The sequence below is a fragment of the Pan paniscus genome, chromosome X, assembly GCF_029289425.2.
Source record: "Pan paniscus chromosome X, NHGRI_mPanPan1-v2.0_pri, whole genome shotgun sequence".
NCBI lineage: Eukaryota > Metazoa > Chordata > Mammalia > Primates > Hominidae > Pan > Pan paniscus.
In genome coordinates this window covers 108,198,594-108,222,858 of record NC_073272.2, presented here as the reverse complement: position 1 = coordinate 108,222,858, position 24,265 = coordinate 108,198,594, and the positions used below count along the sequence as shown (strand labels likewise).

The following is a 24,265-nucleotide window of genomic DNA, read 5'->3' as shown; positions in this document are numbered from 1 at the left end:
TAATTCCACTTTGCTGCAGCCAAATAATATACCCTGGGTACAAAGTGATCAGCACTGTTCATCTTTCACTGTAATAGTTTAGAAATTATTTTCACACTTCTTTTTTTAACACATTGATTAATGCTAGATATTTCCCCTTAAAATAGAAAATGTCTCATAAAGTATTATTTCAGAGTGATAAATAAAATTTAACTAATTTAGATGCTCTCTTATAATTTGTTGACAAAAGAAGAAACCTATTTCTCCTTTTAAAAGAGCATATAAGCTGAAATATATGAGATCTTTTAAAAGAAGTTTAAAAGTGACCATGGTGACATTTGTATCAACAGCTCCCTTTCAAACTGTGCTACAAATCACATCATGCCCAATTTACATATCTTTCAAAATAGAAGAAAATCAAGTTAAATGTGATTTTTAAAGTCAACAGACTGGGGAAAAAAAACTTGCAACAAATACCACAAAGTTTTAATGTATTTATTACATAAACAAGTTACACATAAGAAGAAAATACTAAGAATACAATAGACAACACAAAGGACATATTATAGGAAATAATATAATGTCAGTGAATATATATAAATGTTTAATCTCACTAGTTAAAAAAAAAAAAAAGCACATTGAAAGAATAGTGGAGGCCAGGCGCAGTAGCTCAGGCCTGTAATCCCAGCACTTTGGGAGGCTGAGGCAGGTGGATCACAAGGTCAGGAGTTCGAGACTAGCCTGGCCAACATGGTGAAAACCCTTCTCTACTAAAAATACAAAAAATAGCTGGGCATGGTGGCGGGCACTTGTAATCCCAGCTACTTGGGAGGCTGAGGCAGGAGAATTGCTTGAACCCGGGAGACCGAGGTTGCAGGGAGCTGAGATCACGTCATTGCACTCCAGCCTCGGTGACAGGATGAGACTCCATCTCAAAAAAAAAAAAAAAAGAATAGTGGAATACCGTTTCACCCATCTTATCTCTAATTTTTTAAAAATAAGAATGTCCAATGCTGACAATCAGTCTGGTGACAGGGTAAACTAATATAATGTTTTTGAAAAATAATGTATTAAATATTCATATCTTTTAGCCTACTAATTCCAGTGCTCAGTTTTTACCCAATGGGAATTTTAAAAGGCTGTAGGTAGAAGATATTCATTGACATGTTATTTATAATACTGAAAAAAATGAAAACAACCTAAATGCCCCAAAGCAGATGATTAATTACATTAATATTCATTGATTGTGTTGGATAATATGTTGTATTTTAAATGATATTTATGCTGATGCATAATAATATGGGGAAATATTGTATAATGTTCAGTGAAAAGAACAGGATGCAAAATTATATAAATTGTAAGCCTACTGCTCTATGTAAAAACTATATGTACAGGAAAAAGGACATGAGGATTTAAAAATCTCCAGTATTTTCCCATTTCATTTAATATTCATTTTGATATTTTCAATGTCATGTTATTACTCAAAGCACTTTCAAATATGTTGCCTTGTCACATTTCTCTTTAAAAAAAAAAAGAAAAAAACCTTGTGGTTGGAAAGACTTATAAAATATCCTAATGACTATCAAACAAAATCCCAAATGAGAGCATTTGTTATCATTTTGGTTGTAAGTGCAGGGAATCTTGTATATATGTGACTACGCAGCTGAAATATGTAGCAGTCACAGTCAGGGATCTCTCAGCATCCACACTCGTTCTGCCTCTAGCTCCCTTCCGAAACCACGGCTGCTTCCAGCACCTGTGAATATATTGCACTTATAAACCATTGGCAGCAGAGGGAATGTTATTGAATATTTGTAATATCTGGGGGACAACCCAAACCAATTTCTTTTTCTCTTAAATTATAGCATCAAAAAGGAGCCATTTATTCAAATACGTGTGTTCTGTTTCTAACAGAGCAAATTCTTAAGAGGGCAGAAATATGGTTTATTTTTATGATATACATATTGCCTAGTTTACTGTTGGATTTTATAAATAGTACCCTTTGCCATATCAACCCTAGAGCAAGGGTGAACTGACATTCCATTCTTTCAGAGAGAAATGCTGTATTTCTCTCCTCCTCTCCCTCCATTCCTCTTTGCAAACCTGGTCACTCCTTTGATAATTCACGACCCATCTCCACCATTAAGAGTCTAAAATCCTAGTCAAGGAATAACTTGGGTGGTGGGGGAGACAGGGAGAGGGAGAGGAGTCTAAAATCCTAGTCAAGGAATAACTGGGGTGGTGGGGGAGAGAGGGAGGGGGAGAGAGGGAGAGGGAAAGGGAGAAGGAGAGGGAGAGAGAGAGAGAGAGACTTGAGGAGGTTGCACTTACACTCCGGCAGTTTTTCCAGAAATGAGGGAGGCAGTAGTTCTTACTTTTGTGATGTCAACTTGTAGACTGAAATGCATCAAAGCTCCTCTTCTTCTTGTTGACGCGAGGGATGTGAAATGTGCTCTAGAATATGCATTCAGCGTGGTCCTTTGTTCTAGGTATGAGCTTTTCTTTTTCTAAAGTTTTTCGGTCTCGCTCAAGGAAAGGAAAGCAATATTTTGAGATTCTTTTAAAGGCACCTTCCAAAGCATTTCCCACAGAAAAATACCTTCACAGCCCAACACTGGTTATTACAGTAAGAATCGAGTCCAATTTTTTCCAATATGGCTGTATACATTGCAGGCCCCCAAATTTGTGCTTTCATAGTCATCGTTAATCAAATAGGCAGAAACACTGTATTTAGGGAACCTGTGTTTCGTGGGCTAGAAGTGCATTCTGATTAATAAAGATCATGTTCATTTTGAATGCATCGCTGTTATTCGTGTGCCTCAGAGTCGCGGGCTTCTGTCAGGGGTGCAGCGGGCTCGGGAGTGCCTGCAGGGCGGTGGGAAGCAGTTCTGAGCGCCCTGGTCGTCAACCCGTTTTCAGGGGGTGCCGACACTTTCTCCCAAGAAGCTCGATCCGCCGCCTTGTGCGGCTGGAAAGAATGAACCAGACTGTGACAGGAACAGAGAATTTATGTGATTGACAGGGAGTACCAGGGCACCCGACTCCATCCCGGGTCACCACGGCTCTGGGATTTGCACGAGTTTACCACCACCATTAACAGCTATTTGCGTAAGGTTGTTTACCGCCTGAGAGCGCCACAAGCCGACAGCGAAGCCACTTTGGGACCCCAGCCACGCCCCCTCTCCCCTCTCCCCCCTCCCTCCCGCCAAACTAATGATTTCGGGACTGCCTTCTTGCCGGACCCTCCCATTGGCTCCTATCCCAACCAATCAGAGCCTTGCAACAGTTTCACCTGGCTCCCGCTTCCCAAATAAACAAACAAACCGTCCCGCGACTGCGCCCGCTCTGCACCCTGGCGCCGCAGGCAGGCACTGCTTGCGCTACGCCCCCTCCCACCACCTCCCACCAATGGGGCCCCGACTGTGGCGCCCTCTCCCGACCCTGATAGCCGGCCGCTTTCTCCTCCGCCCCTCCAGGCCTTCTCCCGCCCCCTCATGCCTTCCTGGACTCCCTGTTAGAATCAGCTTGGCCAGAGAGCCCCGCCTCCTCCTCTCGGTCCTCCCTTGGCCCACAGGCCTGGAGATTCACCGGGAGGGTTTGGCACAGCCGGAGGTGGCTCCGCCTCCCGAGCCCGCCGTCTCCTCCCTTGCTCACCTCTACTGGTGGCCGCTCGCGCCCCTCCATTGCGCCGGTAGCAGGATCCGCAGCGGCCGCCGCGTGAGGCTGTGGTCACGTGTTGTTTTGCCCGCTGTCGTGCGCTCAGAGTGGAGTGGGCGGGGGCGCGGGCCAAGGCAGGAGGGGGCTGGGGCGGGCAGACGAGGGTAGACAGCCTCTTCCCCCAACCCTCCCTTTCCTGAATTCCCCCTCCTCCTCGCTCACCTTAAAACCATCGTGCATCACCATGGCGAGTTGCTCCTTCACTCGCGACCAAGCGACAAGAAGACTAAGAGGTGCAGCAGCGGCAGCAGCGGCAGCTCTAGCAGCAGTGGTGACCACCCCGCTTCTTTCCTCGGGAACCCCGACCGCACTCATTGGGACCGGGTCGTCTTGTCCGGGAGCCATGTGGCTCTCCACGGCCACTGGCTCCCGGTCAGACTCCGAGTCCGAAGAGGAGGACCTGCCCGTCGGGGAGGAAGTCTGCAAACGCGGCTACCTGCGGAAACAGAAGCATGGGCACAGGCGCTACTTCGTGCTCAAACTCGAGACTGCTGACGCCCCAGCTCGGCTGGAATACTACGAAAATGCCAGGAAGTTCCGGCACAGTGTCCGCGCCGCGGCGGCTGCAGCAGCGGCGGCCGCCTCTGGCGCCGCGATCCCCCCGCTCATTCCACCGCGGCGCGTGATCACCCTATACCAGTGCTTTTCCGTGAGCCAGCGAGCAGATGCAAGGTACCGACACCTCATTGCTCTTTTCACCCAAGACGAATACTTCGCGATGGTGGCCGAGAACGAGTCGGAGCAGGAAAGCTGGTACTTGCTGCTCAGCCGCCTCATCCTCGAGAGCAAGCGCCGCCGCTGCGGCACGCTCGGCGCGCAGCCGGACGGAGAGCCGGCCGCGCTGGCGGCGGCAGCGGCGGCGGAGCCACCCTTCTATAAAGATGTGTGGCAGGTAATAGTCAAACCCAGGGGGCTGGGGCACAGAAAAGAGCTGAGCGGCGTGTTCCGGCTGTGTCTAACCGACGAGGAGGTCGTGTTTGTGAGGCTGAACACCGAAGTGGCCAGCGTGGTCGTCCAGCTCCTGAGCATCCGTCGCTGTGGACACTCGGAGCAGTATTTCTTCTTGGAAGTAGGCAGGTCCACTGTCATCGGTCCGGGAGAGCTCTGGATGCAGGTCGATGACTGTGTGGTTGCCCAAAACATGCATGAGCTGTTTTTGGAGAAGATGAGAGCCTTGTGTGCAGACGAATACAGAGCCCGCTGCCGCAGCTACAGCATCAGCATCGGCGCCCACCTGTTAACCCTGCTGTCCGCTAGGAGGCACCTGGGCTTGGTGCCGCTCGAGCCGGGAGGCTGGCTCAGAAGGTCCCGCTTTGAGCAGTTTTGCCACCTCAGGGCCATCGGCGACGGGGAAGACGAGATGCTTTTCACCAGGCGCTTCGTAACACCCAGCGAGCCTGTGGCCCACTCCAGGCGAGGAAGACTGCACCTGCCCAGAGGGCGCAGGTCAAGGAGAGCGGTTTCAGTGCCGGCCAGCTTTTTTCGCCGCTTAGCACCCAGCCCAGCACGTCCCCGGCACCCTGCAGAAGCCCCGAACAATGGAGCTCGCCTGTCTTCTGAAGTGTCTCGCTCTGGCTCTGGCAACTCTGGGGAGGAAGGCAATCCCCAGGGCAAAGAAGATCAGGAAGGAAGCGGAGGTGACTACATGCCTATGAACAATTGGGGCTCAGGAAATGGCCGGGGCTCAGGAGGTGGCCAGGGCTCAAATGGCCAAGGCTCCAGTAGCCATAGCTCGGGAGGAAACCAGTGTTCAGGCGAGGGACAGGGATCCCGAGGTGGTCAGGGCTCAAATGGCCAGGGCTCAGGAGGAAACCAGTGCTCTAGAGATGGCCAGGGCACCGCAGGTGGGCACGGTTCAGGTGGTGGCCAGAGACCTGGAGGTGGGCATGGCTCAGGTGGTGGCCAGGGACCTGGAGATGGCCATGGCTCAGGTGGTGGCAAGAACTCTGGAGGGGGCAAAGGCTCAGGAAGTGGGAAAGGATCCGATGGTGATGGTGAACGTGGAAAATCTCTGAAGAAAAGATCCTATTTTGGCAAATTAACTCAAAGCAAGCAACAGCAAATGCCACCACCTCCACCACCTCCTCCTCCACCCCCACCAGCTGGAGCAACTGGTGGAAAAGGGAAGTCTGGGGGAAGATTCAGACTTTATTTTTGTGCTGACAGAGGAGCCACGAAAGAACGCAAAGAAGCCAAAGAAGTGAAAGATGCAGAGATCCCAGAAGGTGCAGCTCGAGGTCCCCACAGAGCCAGAGCTTTTGATGAAGATGAGGATGACCCATACGTGCCAATGAGGCCAGGGGTGGCCACCCCTCTTGTAAGCTCCAGTGATTATATGCCAATGGCTCCTCAAAATGTCTCTGCTTCAAAAAAGCGCCACTCTCGATCCCCTTTTGAAGATTCAAGAGGGTACATGATGATGTTTCCCAGAGTGAGCCCACCACCTGCTCCGAGTCCTCCAAAAGCACCTGATACTAATAAAGAGGATAACTCAAAGGACAATGACAGTGAGAGTGACTACATGTTTATGGCTCCTGGAGCCGGTGCAATTCCAAAAAACCCCAGAAATCCTCAGGGTGGCTCTTCCTCCAAAAGTTGGAGCTCCTACTTCTCTCTACCAAACCCTTTTCGGAGCTCACCTTTGGGACAGAATGACAACAGTGAGTATGTGCCAATGTTACCTGGAAAGTTCCTGGGGAGGGGCCTAGACAAAGAAGTCTCCTATAACTGGGACCCCAAAGATGCAGCTTCAAAGCCTTCAGGTGAGGGATCATTCTCAAAGCCTGGAGATGGGGGATCACCTTCAAAGCCTTCAGATGATGAGCCCCCAAAGAATAAAGCTAAGAGACCTAACCGACTTTCTTTTATTACAAAAGGATATAAAATCAAGCCAAAACCACAAAAGCCCACACATGAGCAGAGAGAAGCTGACAGCTCTAGTGACTACGTCAACATGGACTTCACTAAAAGAGAGAGCAATACACCAGCTCCCTCTACTCAAGGACTACCAGATTCGTGGGGCATAATTGCTGAACCCAGACAGTCAGCCTTTTCTAATTATGTGAATGTTGAGTTTGGAGTGCCATTTCCAAATCCAGCAAACGACCTCTCAGATCTTTTAAGAGCTATACCACGTGCCAACCCCTTATCTCTGGACAGTGCTAGGTGGCCACTTCCTCCCCTTCCCCTCAGTGCTACAGGTAGCAATGCTATTGAGGAAGAGGGTGACTACATTGAAGTAATTTTCAACTCAGCAATGACACCAGCCATGGCTCTTGCTGACAGTGCCATTCGCTATGATGCTGAAACAGGTCGAATCTATGTGGTCGACCCATTTTCTGAGTGCTGTATGGATATTTCTCTCTCCCCTAGCCGATGTTCTGAACCACCACCTGTAGCTAGGCTGCTGCAGGAAGAAGAGCAGGAGAGAAGACGCCCACAAAGCCGTTCTCAAAGTTTCTTTGCAGCAGCCAGAGCCGCTGTCTCTGCTTTTCCAACAGACAGCCTCGAGAGAGACCTTTCCCCATCCTCAGCCCCGGCTGTCGCTTCGGCTGCAGAGCCGACTTTAGCCCTCAGCCAAGTTGTAGCTGCGGCCTCCGCGCTCGCCGCAGCCCCGGGCATCGGCGCAGCAGCCGCAGCTGCTGGATTTGACTCCGCCTCTGCCCGCTGGTTTCAACCTGTTGCTAATGCTGCTGATGCCGAAGCAGTAAGGGGAGCCCAAGACGTTGCCGGTGGCTCGAACCCTGGAGCCCACAACCCATCTGCAAACCTTGCCAGAGGTGATAACCAGGCTGGCGGGGCTGCCGCTGCAGCTGCCCCTCCGGAACCACCACCTCGCAGTCGCCGGGTGCCAAGACCCCCGGAGAGAGAAGATTCTGACAACGACGACGACACTTACGTGAGAATGGATTTTGCCAGACGTGATAACCAGTTCGACTCTCCCAAAAGAGGTCGGTAATTTTAGAATTAATTTCCCTAAAGTGAACGGTCATTGTCTAATGATTCGATGCGCTACAGTCTACAGTGTTAGGGATAATATTTCATTAACTGGTGCTATTCGACATGGAGTATAGAATTCAGTTTTAATTATTCACAAATGCCTTTTTGATCTTTGCAAAAATTTGTTTTTATCTAATCAATTTCTTTATCTGGACAGAACTGATTATCATTTAAACACTGGTTCTACTTTTTTAGGAGTAGTTAAAACGCAGACATAAAAAGCATAAGGATACTTTTAAACATCCTTCCCCATCATTTAATGATAATGTAAAGCAGGATATCGTAAATTGGGTTCCACCAACTAATTTTCAAATCAACAATTAAAAGCTGCTTTTCTGCAAATGCCCATATTTAAGTGTAGGAATTTAATAAGAGCACAGACTATTAAGCAGTAATAATCAACTATTTACGTTTAGGGAGGATAATTTTCTCCTCTGAAAGTTACTTTTTAAAGAGCAGTCATTGTTGTGCTAGTTTGCTGTGATTTACCAAGAAAGTTAAATCTCAATTGTTAACGTGAATGTCTGGGGGGAACAAAACATAAATAATCCAAAACAGGAGGTGATTAAAAGAAGACAGTATTTGGCTCTGGAATGTGTTTGTGTGTTGATTTTCTTTTTGTTTTTACACAGGATAAATTCCAGAAACCTTGAGTGTTCCTTTTCTCTGTCACTAGTAATGACAGGCAAGTCACATTTGCTGTGCCTCATTTTCTTCTTTTAACCCCCCACCCTTCTAAAAGAGGGTGTGGTGACAACTTGATAATGGATATGAATATTATTTCAAAGGTTTAAAAAGCAGTTAAAACATTTAATTCATATATCTTATGGAAAATCAAGGAAAGCAAGATAAGGCTGGAGGAAGACCTGACTCCAGGGGCAGCTTACCCTGGAATGGTGGAAGTTTTTAAAGGGCTACTTTTGCAAAGGAAGAAGTAAGGAAGAGTAGGAGCTGTCAGACTTGGAAACAAGACTTAGAGTAATTCTACTGTGTACAACATTGTGGAATGTTGTCATCAGTGTGTCTTGAAACATTTTCAAGAGATGATTGCAGAAGATGATGTCCCCATAGTCTCAACTACCTTGCCTCTTAAGTAGAATATGCTTCTTTCCCAGTGAAGGGAAGGGATGGACCCCAGCAGTTTTCATTCCAGTAGTCAGTTTAGTGAAGATTTTTGCTTTGCTTGCTTTGTGGAATGCTTTTGTGATTGGATCTCTGCCCACTGTGCTTGATCAGGCAGAACAAGTCGGGGACTGATCACAACAGTCACCTAACAAGCTCCCTATTTAATGCAGGTGTAGCCCCCCCACATCCCCTTTTTCTCCCTGCTATAGAAAACTTGCCATACACAAACTCACATTTGCAGCGTGGACACATTAAAGAGTGATCATTAAAACAACAAAAGGATGCTTTGGCTTGCCAAAGGATTCAATTCAGACCTCTTTTAAACTGTGAGTTCCCTCCCCAACACACACACATACACACATACACAAACACACATGATCACCACTGCTACCATAATCATACATTTAAAATATATAATTTCATTTCCAAGTCTTTAATCCATAATAAGATTTTCAAGAGTAGATCTACTTTATTCTGTAGAATATACCTGAAAATTGATCTCAAGCTATTGTTTGAGTCTAACTATTGAAGACACCATTTATAATTTTGATGTAGATGATACATAGTTGCCTGTGTCCCTGTAGTACTTTCAAAAGGACCAGTTTTCATAGAGGTTTATTTTAAGAAGTTTAAGATTTAAATAGTGAAATCTTACTGTTCCTTGAATAAATTCTGACTTCCCAAGGAATACCTAGACACAATGATCATTATTTTAGCATAAATTCCTGATTTATGACTTTGTAGCTATTTTGGAGATTTAACATTCTGTAAAAGCATTGTTTATTGAGGAAATTCCTAGCTTTATTGAGTGACTTTAGCAAGGAAGCTCTATCTCACAGGGAGGCAGGCACTTAGGTTGAAATAAGAGAATCAACGTGGAAGCACTTTGGAATGTTAAAGCACTTTACAAATGTAAGATATTTTTAGTGTCATTGGATTAATACTGAAGTGAAATTTCGGCAGTTTAAACTGATTCAGTTTCTTGCAAAATAATTGATCTTGAGGGTGATTCCTGCACATAATTTGCTGAAATACATGAAAGGAATGGTGGGGATTGCCGGCGGGGGGGTGCGGGGGTGGGGGGGGGGTGGTGGTGTTGATGATGGTGAAACAACCCATTGTAGGAAATGACTTTGGTTAGCATTTTAATGTAAATTGTATGGTAGAATGTTGTCTGTGAAGTGTTAAGAACAAGCTGAATGATTCTGATCCTTTTTTTATTATAAAGCTGTAGAATAATTTTCACTCATTTCTGATCTCTATTTTCCTATCTAACATTAAAACAAAAACAATCACGTTAGGAAACAAAAACATAATGCTTTGACAGAGGAACAAATACCATCTTTATTAGAAGTTATGTATTTCAAAAAGTCATTTTAATTGATGGCAGGTGCTTAGAACAGTGCCTGGCATATAGTAAGTACTATACATGAATTATTTTACAGTTATTGCCATTGTTATTGTTGCTACTGTTATTACATTTAGAAAAACAAACCTAAATTAAGATTCTCCATCTGAAAATCTCACTTTTCAGTTAGTCTTTACTTGCATTTAAAATACTTTACATTATTGTTCAGTTGGCATCTTTATAGATTACCATTTAAGTGAAGTGAGATTATAAATCTGTGAGACAGCTGTTCTCATGTAACACAAAATTAATATGTAATTCCATTTACCTACAGTCACATTGCGTATAAGTAAGTACCGTAAAGGAATTTACTCAAGTCGATTAGAAAGAAACACCCAGAAGTATAACCTTAGACATGACTGTATTAATAAATGAAATAATTTTTAATCATTTATTAAAGATGAAGTCTTCACATTTTAAACACATAGGTTATAGGCATTAGCATTTAGGAGAAGAATGTTGTTTCTTATGCAGTTTAGTTTGACTGTTAACCTATGTATGACTATTTGCTTCTTTTTCTACCTTACCTGATGTAGAATTCATAGTTCAAAATGACTTGAGGTGAACATTTTCCTGGTTTTTTTATTCAAGAGATGGGAGGATATAAAAGGGCAGCTCTAGGAGGGGTGAGAGAATCAGTCAGCCAAATTAGTAATGTTATGATGGCACTTGGTATTAAAAAGCAAAAAAAAAAAAAAAAACTTTAGTAATTAATTTTTGAGTGTTAGACACTGTTATCACCATGAAGGAATCATGCTTCTTTTGAGTGTACTACTGCCAAACTTGTTGCTATCAGTTATAGGCACTAAGAGCACATTGTTTTTATTCCATTGAAGTTAATTATTATAATTTATTAGAATAAAATTTCCATATAGCAGAAATTTCCCAGCTACCATTGACGGATCATTTATTTTAGGTAATATTCAACACCTCAAAATTGGACAGTGTTTGGACTAATGAGGTATTTGACCTCTAACAATTAAAGAGGACTTCACTTAATTAAAGTTAACTAAAGTTGTTCACAATCATTATTCATTTGCATTCATTCTATTTTAAGAGTGATGTTTTCAGGGTAAAAATTTCAACTACTAGCAAAATACTTACCTTAAACAAGGACCAGAACTTTAATTAAGCACACCAGAATGTCACACATGTATAAAAATTCGAACGAGATCTCTTACTTTCTTTTTCTCTCCCTAATCCCCTGTTTTGGGAACAAACTTAGGCTTCTCAGAGTGACAAAAAAATAATTCCTGTGGGAATAGATGTGGCTGACGAGTGTAGGGAGAACTAAGGAATAGTTTATGTGATTTAAAAGGGTCTATTGTTAAATTGTCAAATTGTTGATTGAGGAAATGCTTTCCAGTTGCAGATTGCCTTATAGTTTGCAAAGCACATTCACATTCATTATTTTACTGATGGACGGTAAGTACTGGAAATGAAGCCCATGTTGAGAATTTTCCCAAGATCAAAAAGGTAAGTGGCAGAGCTGAAAATCTAACTCATACATCTGATTTCAAGTCCAGCGCTCCACCCAACACATGACACCTCCCTTTAATCAGGTGTTTAGTCTGTTATTTTCCCATTGGTGACAGATTATTACATGGTTAATGATTAGGAAAAAATTACAAGTTTGCTTTCACTTGATAGTAGCAAATTTTGTTGTAAGTAATTCATTCAGAGCATTATAACTGTGGACTATCTTCCAGGACCTGGGTAATTTTATTACATTGAACTGTTTGCCCTGGCTCTTAGAATAAAAGAATTTGACTTGTGCTGGAATTGAATGTTTTAAATCTGATATAGGGAGGAGTTGGTTAATCTTCACTGCCCAAACACAAATAGTGTATGTATCTATTTAGATCCCACAGAAACATTGAAAGGAAAGAAAGTGAATTGAGGGTGCATTCAGTAAATTTCCATTAATGGTCATTTCTTTAACTGAAGTTAGATTTCTTTGATTTTCCTAATAATTCATTGACATTTGGGAGTTATAGCAAAAAGTCTTTTCATTTAATTTCTTCCTTCATTATAAAATTTGGTATTCTAATCTAAATCAGCACAGTAGGCAAAACAGGATAAAGTAAGACAGGTGGAAGAATAAGCAGTGTAGCAATAGACATTCTTCATTTGTTTAAAAAGTGAACTTGCTTTTGGCAGTCAGGCAAGTAGATTTTAGAAGCCTTGAAAATCAAACTCTCTCCTTGGGACATAGAAATCCCTGTTTACAATTAAGTTCATTTTGATTTAGCACCTTTTTTAAGGCTTTAAGAGTAAATAAAAATAGCCCAGACATTTTATTGGCAGTATTGGAAAATAGCTTTTGTAAAATGCTTAATTAAAACTTTCAGTATATTTTCTCTAAGAGGTGCTGCCAGACTCTTAGATAGTGAGGATCATTTACTAGAAAACGTTGCTTGGTCTTGAATGAGAAATGAGAAATTTAAGACACTGCTTTTTATAATAATGAAATAAATACATCACAAAGCACTGAGTTTTTGCCACAATCATTGGATTGCTGATTTTAAAGCTATTGATAAAATTGCCAAGAAAAATGTGCTTGCCATATGAACTTAAAATATATTCTCCAGCAATTCTGCATTGATTATTGGTAATGTAGCTACAGGTCTCACATTTCCACCTTATTTTGGAAAAGTAGACTCAACACTTGAGAAATAGGAATGTTTAAAGATGTTTCTAGTGTAAATTATATACTGTTTTAGATATGCATTTTTAGAGGGTACCTTTCAACTTCTGGCTGAATAATTAATTCCTTTTAGAATGGAAAACATGTACTTAAATACTTATTAAGTGAAATGAGAAAGTTACTGCTATTTTCTCTTAGCTTCCTGATACCTCTTTCTTATTGGTTAGGGTTGCATTGGTTGTGTTCTGTGAGTCTTACCCTCATGTGCCCTTTGCCAAACTTGTGCCCTTGAATTCAGGCAAACATGCCCTTTCCTGGTCTCTCTCTGGCTGAAAAGGTGAGGGCCACTGTGGGAGTCCTGCAGGGCCCATAGAGGGCTTCGCCAGATGTTGATCACTCCCAGTACACAGCCTTCTTGCACTTAGCTTGCAGAGGCAACCTTCCTTGTAGGGATCCTTGTTGTACAGATCCAAGGCTGTGCTGCCTGCCCTACTGTCACTTGGCACAGAAGCAGCTGGGCCGGTGTTTAAAGCTATTTTCATGGTTGGATTGATCACAATATGTTTGATGCCAGCCACACCTTCTGGATTTACCGAATATCTAATTCCCTATATATTGTAGTCACTTTAGCTAGTTTTGACAATTTATATAATTTTTCTCCTATGATTAATAATTTCCTACTTATAGACTTGAAACTTAGAATAACAGTGAAGTTTCCATCTCACAATTAATCTTGAAAATTGCTCACATGTGTATCCATGGGGCCCTTGAAAGTCTGACCAGCAAATGTGATTTTTTACTCTTGCTTTTTAAAGTTTTATGCCTCCAGTCTTGAAAGCTTACCAACCTTGTCCTCGCACTCAGAGTCCTGTGCCCCCACCCACCTCCATGATGAAGTCCTTATTGTTGCTGCAGCTTTTACCATAGTTTCCCTTCGGCTGTCACCCTGCCTCTGACTATTCCAACTGGTTGAGTATGGGGGACACAATTCCTATTGCCATGGCTGGAAGACATATATTCCTGGAGTCTCAAACTGAAACTTCACATACATCTTCCCTCAGAAATGATGACTGGGTATAGTCAAAATAGTTCTCTGTTAGTTCAGGAGTTGCATAGGTTAAATATAGGCATATCTAGACAAACCTATAAACCTATCCACCATTAATTTATGACATTGTTTCTACAAGATAATTTATTCTGAGTTTCAACTAAACAATGACCTTGGAATATGTCTGTTTTGTAAATTTGAAAATGCCTATATTAGAATTCTAGTAACTTGCATTCTTTAAGTTGGCAGTAACTAGGCAGCAGAGTGAAGTGGCCCATGTGTGTGTTGGGAAGTAGTGGAGAAGCTGGCCTACCATGAAAATCCTGTAGCTGATCTCCATAGAGTTTGTATCCAGATACTCAAGACTGGAATGCACATGCATAAGTGGCCCAGGGCCTGCTAACAAAGGACAGGTGTAAAACGATTGAGCTGACCTTTGAGGAGATGGGGGTTTACAAGTGTCATACATTTCCCTTACAGATTCTTTTGAGCATTCTGTCCCAAAACTATTGCCATTGTGGGAACAAAGGTATTTTATCATCCGATCTATGAAGGAGATAATAGTCTGGTATAATTGGTGTTGTAAAGACTAGCAGCGATTATTACTAGTTTTTAGCCTTGAGCAATAGCACTTAATTTTATCAAGTCCTAGAGAGTCATCCTCCTCTACAATTACAGGGCACAGGAAAGTATGATGATCCTTTCTTGTTGAGAAAAAACAAAAAAACCTACATATACTCCAGAGACAATGCTAAGCTAACTAATATAATTGCATTATTATACATTCATCTTTGGCATGTATGCTTCAACGTATCTTTCTTTGCTTCCCTTTTTTTTTTTTTTTTTTGGTGCTTTACTTGGTTGCCCCTGCTTATGTGAGCTCCAGTTGATCACAGGGGTACAGGGACAGCATGTTGTCAAATGAACAGAGTGAGGAATTTGCAAAAACCCTTGAAAAACATTTTTGAGCTCCAGGAAAATTGGAGCTGAAAAGATAACTAAGACAATAAGTTTGCAGAAAGGGAAAAGAGAATGAGAGAATAACAATATATTGTTATAGGTTCACCTTTCTCTGAGCAGAGGAAATACTGCTGTTTCGGACTTCAAAATGTAATAGAGGCATATTTATGATTCATATAAGGAGGTCTGAAATACCCTGGAGGAACTGCCTTCTTGGCTCACCCTACAAATTTCCAGGGATATTGAAGTCATCTGTGCATTATTAGCGTATTAAAGATTAATGTTCAGGTTTATATCATTATATAACTCGAAACAGAAAAGTTACTTCATTTGTTTTTGAGAAAAAAAAGTTCCCTGCCAGATTTTGGTAGGAGGAGTAGGGAAATATTTTGACTCATCAGAGTCCACTGAGGTTTTCTATATTACAGAGAAAAATTACCTGAAGAGTATACCACCCATTAAAAAGGGTGAAATTAACTTGTTGTTTAAAAGACCTTTGATTAATTGGGAAAATAAGAATATACAATAAGGTAAGTATTTATAACCTGTCAGTATCAAATGGGAATAATACATCCAAAACAGACCACATTATTACAAGCATCACCATTTACCTTGCTGATGGTGAAATCACATAAAAATGAATGGGAGACAAATCTAAGGTATGACTTTTAGCCCTTTAATATTCATTTTGCAGACTGTTCACAACCAAGTTTTAATCTCGAATTGCTTTCCTTTGCCACCCAGCAAGCTTCTGAGTTGCTTCCTTACGCTGTTCTTTGGAATGTGCCCCGGGAATGTAAGCTCATTTTAATATTGGCCTAAGTAAAATAGGATTATAAAGGCAAATCTGTGGCTCAAGTTCCCATAATGCATTTCAAAAGCAAGTTAAATTATTTTGGGATTATCCTGTTTGGGATAACATTATTCCTTTCTACTAGCATAGTTAATCAAGAATTGACAAATGTATTTTGTGAAGTAAACATGAAATTACACAATTATTTGTCACTTTTTATTAAGTTACCAAGCATTCACTTAATGCTAGTGTAGGTTTTATAGGAAAGCAATGGCAATATGAATCAAATTTTAGTAGAGGCTCTGTCATTTAAAAAAAGGAAAGAGAAAGAAAAACAACTCCAATAAAAGCAAATGTTCCTAATCTTAGTATAATGCCAATAGGGTAGTTATATGGAGGTTAATTTGCAGGTTTCTGGGAAAATATATATGAAATCCAGTGTATCATATAAGACAGCAAGAAGTCCCTTTTAAAGCACATGCAATGTGCTATATATGGACATATGAAAATATTTTTGGTATTAAAACAAAATAGTAAACTGAACTAGGTGAAATACCTTCCTAATCTTAAATACCTATTTTAAAATGTAGCTGATATCTGATAACACTGTAATACTGGTACTGGTCTAGCCTAATTTTGCAGCGAATTGACAGTTACTAATATGCAGTCTCACAGTTAACTGTGGTTATCACAGACTCCTTTCTTCCTGTGTAGAACTAGATACATAAAATGTAAAATTTCCTAAACCCACTGCTGACAGGAAAGCTTAATATCTTTACTAATCTATGGCATTTTTTTGAGACAGGGTCTCACTCTGTCACCCAGGCTAGAGTGTAGTTGCGCGACAGGGTTTCACCGTGTTGCCCAGGCTGTTCTTGAAATCCTGGCCTCAAGGGATCCACCTGCCTTGGCCTCCCAAAGTGCTGGGATTATAGGCATGAGCCACCATGGCTAGCATTTTTTTAACCTTCTAATCTACAAGAACAAACCTATACATTGAATCTTAATGAAGAGACACAACTAGTAAGAGGGAAATGTACTGTTCCCACTCAGTGCTTCATCCAGCTGCAAATTTGTTACATTTTAAAAATCCTTGAGCCCAGGAGTCCGGGTGGGGCTGCAGTGAGCCATAATGATGCCACTGCTCTTCACCCTGGGCAGCATAGTGAGACCTCATCTCTTTAAAAAAATTGTAAAACCTTTGATGAGAAAATGAATACTTAAAATGTATATTTCCAGTTTAATAGACAATCTTGTACTTGAAGCCCACTCTGGGGGATGTTTTCCATGGATTCTTTTATGATGTCTCAAATAAAATAGAATACTTGGTACTTTGTGGTGACCTGATCTTAAGGTAACACTGGCATCCCATAATCAATTTGCTGATCATTTATTCCTATCCCTTCTCTGGTCCAGCACCTTCTTCTATGTATCTGATCACCCCCTGCCACACTCCCCATTATGTACCCACTCAAAAGCAGAAAGCCAAGAGAATAATGCTGGAACTTTTTTCTTTTATTAAACAGATGGGAATTTCAAGTCTCCTTTGCAGGTATGACTTTGTTCTATTAGAAGAAATTCAATGATTGAGTCTAGAGACCATCACCAAGGCTGTACTTAAATCCTATGACTTGTGCCACATAACCTGGTGAAGGCAGAGTCAATCATGTAGAAGAAGAAGAAAAAAATCTGTTTCTCTGCACAATACCTGGCTCACTTGTGGGCTCCACTGGAAGAAAGTAGAACAGTGCACGCACGTGCAAAGAGGCTGTCCACCAGAAATGTCAGTGACAGCCTGGGGGCAAGAAGAATAACTGCCCTTGTGTCTTTGCCCAGCTGATATTCCTCACAGGCAGCCAGCAGAGTTGATTAACCATGTCCATGCCCAGGCAGTCTCCTCTGTATATCTCTCAAAAACTTCTAGTTAGATTTTGTTTTGTTTTGTTTTGTGTTGTTTTGTTTTAAAACAGGGTGGGGGTGACAGCTCTCCACATTAATTCTGCAAGTAACTTTTGTTTTATTATCTTTTTCCTAGAGTGATTATATTGCCACAAAAACACATTTTAGAAGAAAAGTGATGCTTATGGAATTTTATCTTCGTCTACTCCAGATCTGCCTAAAGGAAAGAAAACTCAGAGGCTTCTGAGTAGAAAGCAACCCAAATTTCTACAAGCCTACAAGTGGACTCTGGCAATTGAATGATCCTATTCATGCAGATCATTCATACTGCTGCTTATGGATCCAGTGATTTCTAATTAACAGTATTTACACTGTGCTTTGTTTTTTGTTTTCTGGTTTTCCTCCCCAGTCTGTCCCTTTGAAAGGAAACAGATACTATACAAGTGAGCATCTCATAACTCTTTCCCTCTTTAAAAAAAAGTAACTTAGAATACGTATAAATTTGGTCAATGCCAATTTTAATAATGTAAAATATTTAGATTCAATTTTGAAGTTGAAAAACTTTAAACCAGGGCACATAAAGAAAAAACAGCTGTCATAATTGGAAGGAAGGTATGATCTGGAATCTTTTTTCCGAGTATTACACACACAAAACATTTCTTGATCAATGAAATAAATGTCAACTGAACTGATATCTTGATGGGGCATTACCAGTATTTTAAAGGCAGGACTAAAGGGCAGATTATTTCAAGTTTTGCTCATTAGCAAAACTGCAACATTCTGTTCATGTTATATGTCAATGAAACTAATATCTTGATTGAGCATTTCCAACATTTTAAAGGCAGAACTGAGAAACAGCTGTCTATTTGTTCACATACAACACTGTGATGTTCTGCCTGAAAATCGATTGAGTATTTCCAAACCTATTATTTTTCATTTATTGTGAAACCTACATTTACCTCCTAAAAGAAGCAAAGCTCTTCAAAAGTCTCTTCCCAAGGCCCCTCCCTGCTTCTCTGGGCCTCTCCCCACTTTCAACCTCTATTCTACTTTTTCTTATTCTTTCTCCATTTTCCCCAATGCACACTCTTCCTCTTATGCCCATGGCTACTATAAAGAGATCAATTTCCCATATTCAAGAAATTAGTGTTTACTTATCAATCAATATTCTGACAAAAACTTAAGCCAAAAAGAACCTCTTATAAGGCCTTGTTTCCTTCTGGATATTGAGCCAATATAAGATGTACCAAATTAAAAAAAAAATAATCAGAGCAAGCTCCCCCCCGTTCTATTTTTGCTTGCCTCTGATGTAAACTGAATTAAGATTTTAGGTACCTGGACCTTTGAGAACATGACACTAGCAAGGTGGTGACCACAGAGAATAGGTACAAAGGTCTTGAAGCTTGCTTAGAGCTTTGTTCCGTGGTGGCACACAAATCTTGGCTTGCTGTACCATCATTGGCAAACCTCATCATATCACAGTTGGGTGTGTTTGTATGTGTGTGAGCACTAGTGTGTGTGTGTACATATTCGTGTGTATGCACACCTTTGTGTACCTGTGTACATGTGATTGTAGATGTACCTGTTGTGTGTAAACTCTGTTAAAATGAAATTTGCTTCGCATTTAATGTGCAACTTTGAAGTAGTGTAATATTTATCTAAAGGTTTTCACTACTTGGTTTTAATGTCTTTGAACGTGTACTTCTATCTTCAAGCAAGCTTATAGTACGTGTTGCTAAACTAACTTTTCCAAAGAACCGAGTTGACTTCTATTTTTCCTTGCCTACCAACCAAAGGGATGGTGGGCTCTTTTTTCCCTCTTGTAAATTGTGCTGAGGAGAGGACGTGGCTATGAGATCAGTCATTGTTCCAGTTACTGGTCACTGCTAGGGCATCAACTTTATCAGTTCCTTCAGACTCTTCTCTTTTTCCAACCTAATCAAATAACGCAGTGTGGCTTTTGTTCATTATAACAACGCGCTCTTTAGGCAACTTTTTTTCAAGCCTTCTGTCACCATTTTATTTTTTCAAGTAAGTTAAGTAATAATTGTTCAGAATTGTGGGAAAAAAGATTACTTGGGGGAAAATGCTGTATCACTTTATTTGCATATTAGGTTCAGAAGCTGCCAGCAGACAGGGTACAGAGGGTACAGCACAGATGTAACAGTTGCTGAATAAATGAATGAGAAACCTCATACACAGTAGTACGTATTATACAAATAGTAACAGGTACACATAGTCACAGGTACTGCATAACAAATGCAATCTTGTTCTCATTATTTATTAGTTTACAGACAATTAATTTATTCAGTATTGTGCTGGAAGAATCTTTATGGAATATGTTTACCAACTTATCACTTACCTTCCAGCTATCAGTTCATGCTGCTAAGAAAAAACAATGATGGAATTTTTTTGTGTGTGTGACCTCTACATTTAATTTGGTATCAGGCATAGTCACTTGGTCGTTAAAAACTGAAACTTTACAGTTCCACCAGCTAATTACATCTGCTATTTCTGCTTCACAGATATGCTTTGAGTTGCTTTGGCTTTGTCTTCCTTTGTAAATACTCTTGTACTTTCTTTTCCTTGTAAACATCTCGTTTGCAGTTTTGGGAGACGACTTTGCAACTCTGTATAGTGTTTATATATATATGTATATCTATATATATCTGACTTGCCTTTCCATACAGCTACTCACAATAAATGTGTTCATGTAAATTATTCCTGTGGAGATTCATTTTTTAATACTATTGTCTCTACTTTATTATAAATATATTTTCCTGCTTTGTAGTAGGATTGACTGCATTTTTCAGAATGAAACAAATGGGGTATTTTAGGGTTTGGGCTAAAGGTACTTTGCCTAGAAACATGAGGCTTTTCAATAGAGTCAATAAAGTCAACTCTTGATTTTTCAAATGTAGAGGTGATACTAGTGTAGAACAATTTATAAAATGACTTACCTAAAATTTCATGCAGACCTTGGATAATGAGTGAATCCTATATTGAAGCAACTACTCAAGGAGGTTGAGGTGATCATTTACTTTTTTTTTTCTGTCTCCTTCCCTTGACACTTAATCTTGCTCTTTAAATTACTCTTTTTTTTTTTTTTTTTTTTTTTGAGACGGAGTTTCACTCTTGTTGCCTAGGCTGGAGTGCAATGGTGCGATCTCGGCTCACCGCAACCTCCGCCTCCCAGGTTCAAGCGATTCTCCTGCCTCAGCCTCTCAAGTAGCTGGGATTACAGGCATGAGCCACCACGTCCAGCTAATTTTGTGTTTTTAGTAAAGACGGGGTTTCTCCATGTTGGCCAGGCTGGTCTCAAACTCCTGACCTCAGGTGATCCACCTGCCTCAGCCTCCCAAAGTGCTGGGATTACAGGCATGAGCCACCGTGCCCGGCCTAAATGACTCCCTTTTCATTTTCTTATTTTTAACCACTAGGAAGGCAACTGTGAGTACATGGAAAATATACTCATCACAGACAAGAAAGTATGCTTGCACTGATGGAATATAGGATAGATGGGTTGAATATCAATAATTTGTTAGCAAATTATAATGCCTGCCTTATTGGAAACCAAAAGTTTAAAAGAACTCTAGAAAAATAATTGGCCCCTACTCCTGATGCTTTCTTTACCAAATCACCCTTGCCACGCAGAAGGGCGGTAAGAGTAAGACTTAGAGACCAGTGCCTGTCCAAAGAAGGCATCTGTGGGATCACATGGGCCACAGGATAGGAAAGCAAGTCATGAATGGTGTGCAAAAATCTACAAGGTACATGGATTGTCTATATACAGACAATTAAGTTGATTGTACAGCTTCACTTCACTTGATGCACCTAGGGGGGATTTTGTAAAACAATATCTACATCACAATAGGAAGGTGTAATTAGACTACCTTTATATTAGAAACTGTTAGAAACTGTCTACAGCAGAGACCATTTTAGGATCGGTATATATTTACATACCTATATATACATATGTATATATACATAAACTTTAATCCTCACTTCAAGGGGGCAATCTATATTTGCCAGGGCATAGTCCAAATATACTTTATTCATCCAAACAGCCCCTCAAAGACAAATAGGTACACCTGTGCTTCTCAGTCCATCTGATTTTGTATACCCCTTTGGGGGTTTACATCTTAATGGGACTTGAATTCCTGAAACAGTAACCATAGTCTGTTGCTGCTTAGACAAATCATCAGAACTCACTGGCAGGAAGGATTACATTCAAGAGTGCATAAGCAGAACTTCAGCTTCCCCACTCTCCTAGACTCATATATGCTAACCAAATGTTTGCTGTAGAATGTGAAGTAGTACTGTTTCTTTATAACATAAAACCTGTTCATAAGACTTGTCAGGTAAAAGATGCGTAAGTGCACAGTAGTTAAACACCTCCCATGACTACTTGGAAGAATATTACCAGGTACTAATTGAGCCCAAAGAGCATCTTGGAAATGCACCAATATGCTTTTTCATAATGTTTTGAAAACTTACATCAGCATAGTGTGGGAAGAAAAGGAAAAATAAAATAAATGTTTTGAAAACAAAGCAGACAAGAGGCACAACCTGGAAAATGTGAGCATGAGAATTTGTATGGGTAAGTCAGATCATGGTCCTTAATTTATAAAATGTGTAAAAGAGAAATTATGTAAAATTAATGCACAGAATGAGATGGAACTGTATTCTGCTTTAGAAAACCCAATTCATTCCCCCCCAACCCCGCAAGATATGCATGTTAATGGACGCTGGTTTTCAGGCAGCTACCTTAAGTCCCAGTTTGCTGCTTAAATGTACTTCAGAGATAAGAAATGCAACTGAGCTATACAAAATGAGACAACTTCCCTCCTGTCTCTTGTGCATGATAAATGCTAAAGCAATTAGGAACCACTGTTGCATGCTACATTGGAATTTCTCAGCAATATCAGTGCCATTCTATGTAAATGGGGAAAGCTTATTTAGAATAAAGTCCTGAGAATTTAGGAGGAGACCATTGATTTTACTAATATTAAATGTTTGGGTCCATAGAACTGAACTAGAAGCAATACCCTCCTTCACTTTTCAGTCTCAGAATATCCATTATAGGATCTTCTATTTCACTGGCAAAAATCTGAATTAGCATTTCAATAACAAAAGGAGCAAGGAAATATTGAATTGGAAAACAGATTCTTAAATATCTACAGAAAAAAAAAATGTGAAGTTTGCAATTCATTCTGTATTTCCATACTTGTAATCCCCAAGAACGTTTTCAACATTTTTGGATTTTCTGCATTATTTTCAGGGAATTAAAAGTATGTAGGCCGTTTAAAATATATCCATGCTCAGACTTTTGTTATAGTTGTTTTAACTTTCTCACAAGAAGCTAGGGACTATCTTTCTAACCTTGTTTTTCATTCTGTTTTCCCCCTCTTTATATTAAGGTTATGTTCATTCCAGGAACACAGGAGATATTGGTGGTGGTGCTTAGTGCTTAGAATTATAGCTAAATATATTACTTTAATTACAGTAGATAAAACTCATGTGTGATATAGATACTTGAAAAAAACTTTTTTGAAAGACTACCATGTCTTTTTGTGGATGTGTGACAATGACACTTGGTCAACATTTAGTCTTGAAACAGTCTAGTTTGACTCCATAACACTTTAGAAAATGATAGTTGACTTTGTATAGAGTGGATATTCTGGAATTGGGTTTAGAATTGCAAGGAATCTTAGATATAGTATAGACCAATCCCTATTAGTCTTCAACTATGTCTCCGTTCATTTACTTCTCTCCCTTGGAGAAGTTATTTTAATCATCTTTCCTAGCTATTAAAGTCCTAATAAAAGGTCTTGCAGGGGAATGGGATGGAAAGATTTCTTCTTAAACTACAGTTTTCTGACTCATAGTAGTCATGGAAAATGAAAGTTTGCCATATAGGATTTAAAAGGAATATTGTCTCCTTTCCCTCCCTGTTATGATTCTCCCTACCTTCAACAAGAAATGGCTTAATTTCACATATGTTCACAGGACTTCTTTCTGTGAATTCCAAGACTTTAAAACCATTTTCCACTTTCCTCACTTATGATAGGAAAAGTAAAACCCTATCCTGCTAGAATTAAATAAAAACACATGTTAACTGAAGTTCCAGTTGAGAGAAAACTGAGACACAACTGAGACAAAAGATTAGGCCATCTTAATACAAGTATTCATATTGCAAGAGACACAACAGATGACCCTACACTGAAAGCCTATGTGCCACATAGTAAACAAAATCTTCTCGAAGAATTTTGACCTGTTGTTGTAGTGAATATATACCCTGCCCTGGCACCAAGGCATTGGAAGTAATGAGGACTAAAAAACTTTAGGAACACTTCAGCTTCTGGCCAAGATAGATCAGTTTTACCATCCCACCTGAAAAATCCCCAAAACACCCAAAATATGAAACAAGGGTTTTTTTTTGTTTTTGTTTTTGTTTTAACGACACTTGAATCAGGCAATAAAAGACAGGGATCCCTAAGAGATGACAAACTTGGTGAACCCCACAGTTGCCTGGGCTTACTGGTTTGAGAGCGATTTTAGGCCATGGGGTAGAGTGGGGGAACCCAAGTAGACTTCCTAAATTGAAGAGATGGAGCTTAGGGTCCAAGGAGAAGAAGGTGGCTATAATTCATGGGATAAGGAATAAGAGAGGAGAGAGATTCACACACA

At 40.7% G+C, this 24,265-nt stretch overlaps 1 protein-coding gene and 1 long non-coding RNA gene across 2 annotated transcripts; one reads left to right on the top strand and one right to left on the bottom strand.

Moving 5' to 3' along the window:
- Positions 1-288: 288 nt before the first annotated feature.
- LOC117977640 (uncharacterized) lies at positions 289-3,764 on the bottom strand. The gene is made up of 3 exons (XR_004668812.3): positions 3,634-3,764; positions 2,311-2,966; positions 289-1,735 (listed from the first exon to the last, which is right to left on the bottom strand). It is a non-coding gene; the product is annotated as an uncharacterized LOC117977640 (long non-coding RNA).
- A 116-nt stretch (positions 3,765-3,880) lies between these two features.
- IRS4 (insulin receptor substrate 4) lies at positions 3,881-21,410 on the top strand. Its single transcript, XM_024927396.3, has 2 exons — positions 3,881-7,646; positions 17,712-21,410. Exons 1-2 carry the CDS (start codon positions 3,881-3,883, stop codon positions 17,714-17,716), a joined length of 3,771 nt encoding a protein of 1,256 aa, XP_024783164.3. The 3' UTR covers positions 17,717-21,410.
- Positions 21,411-24,265: the final 2,855 nt, after the last annotated feature.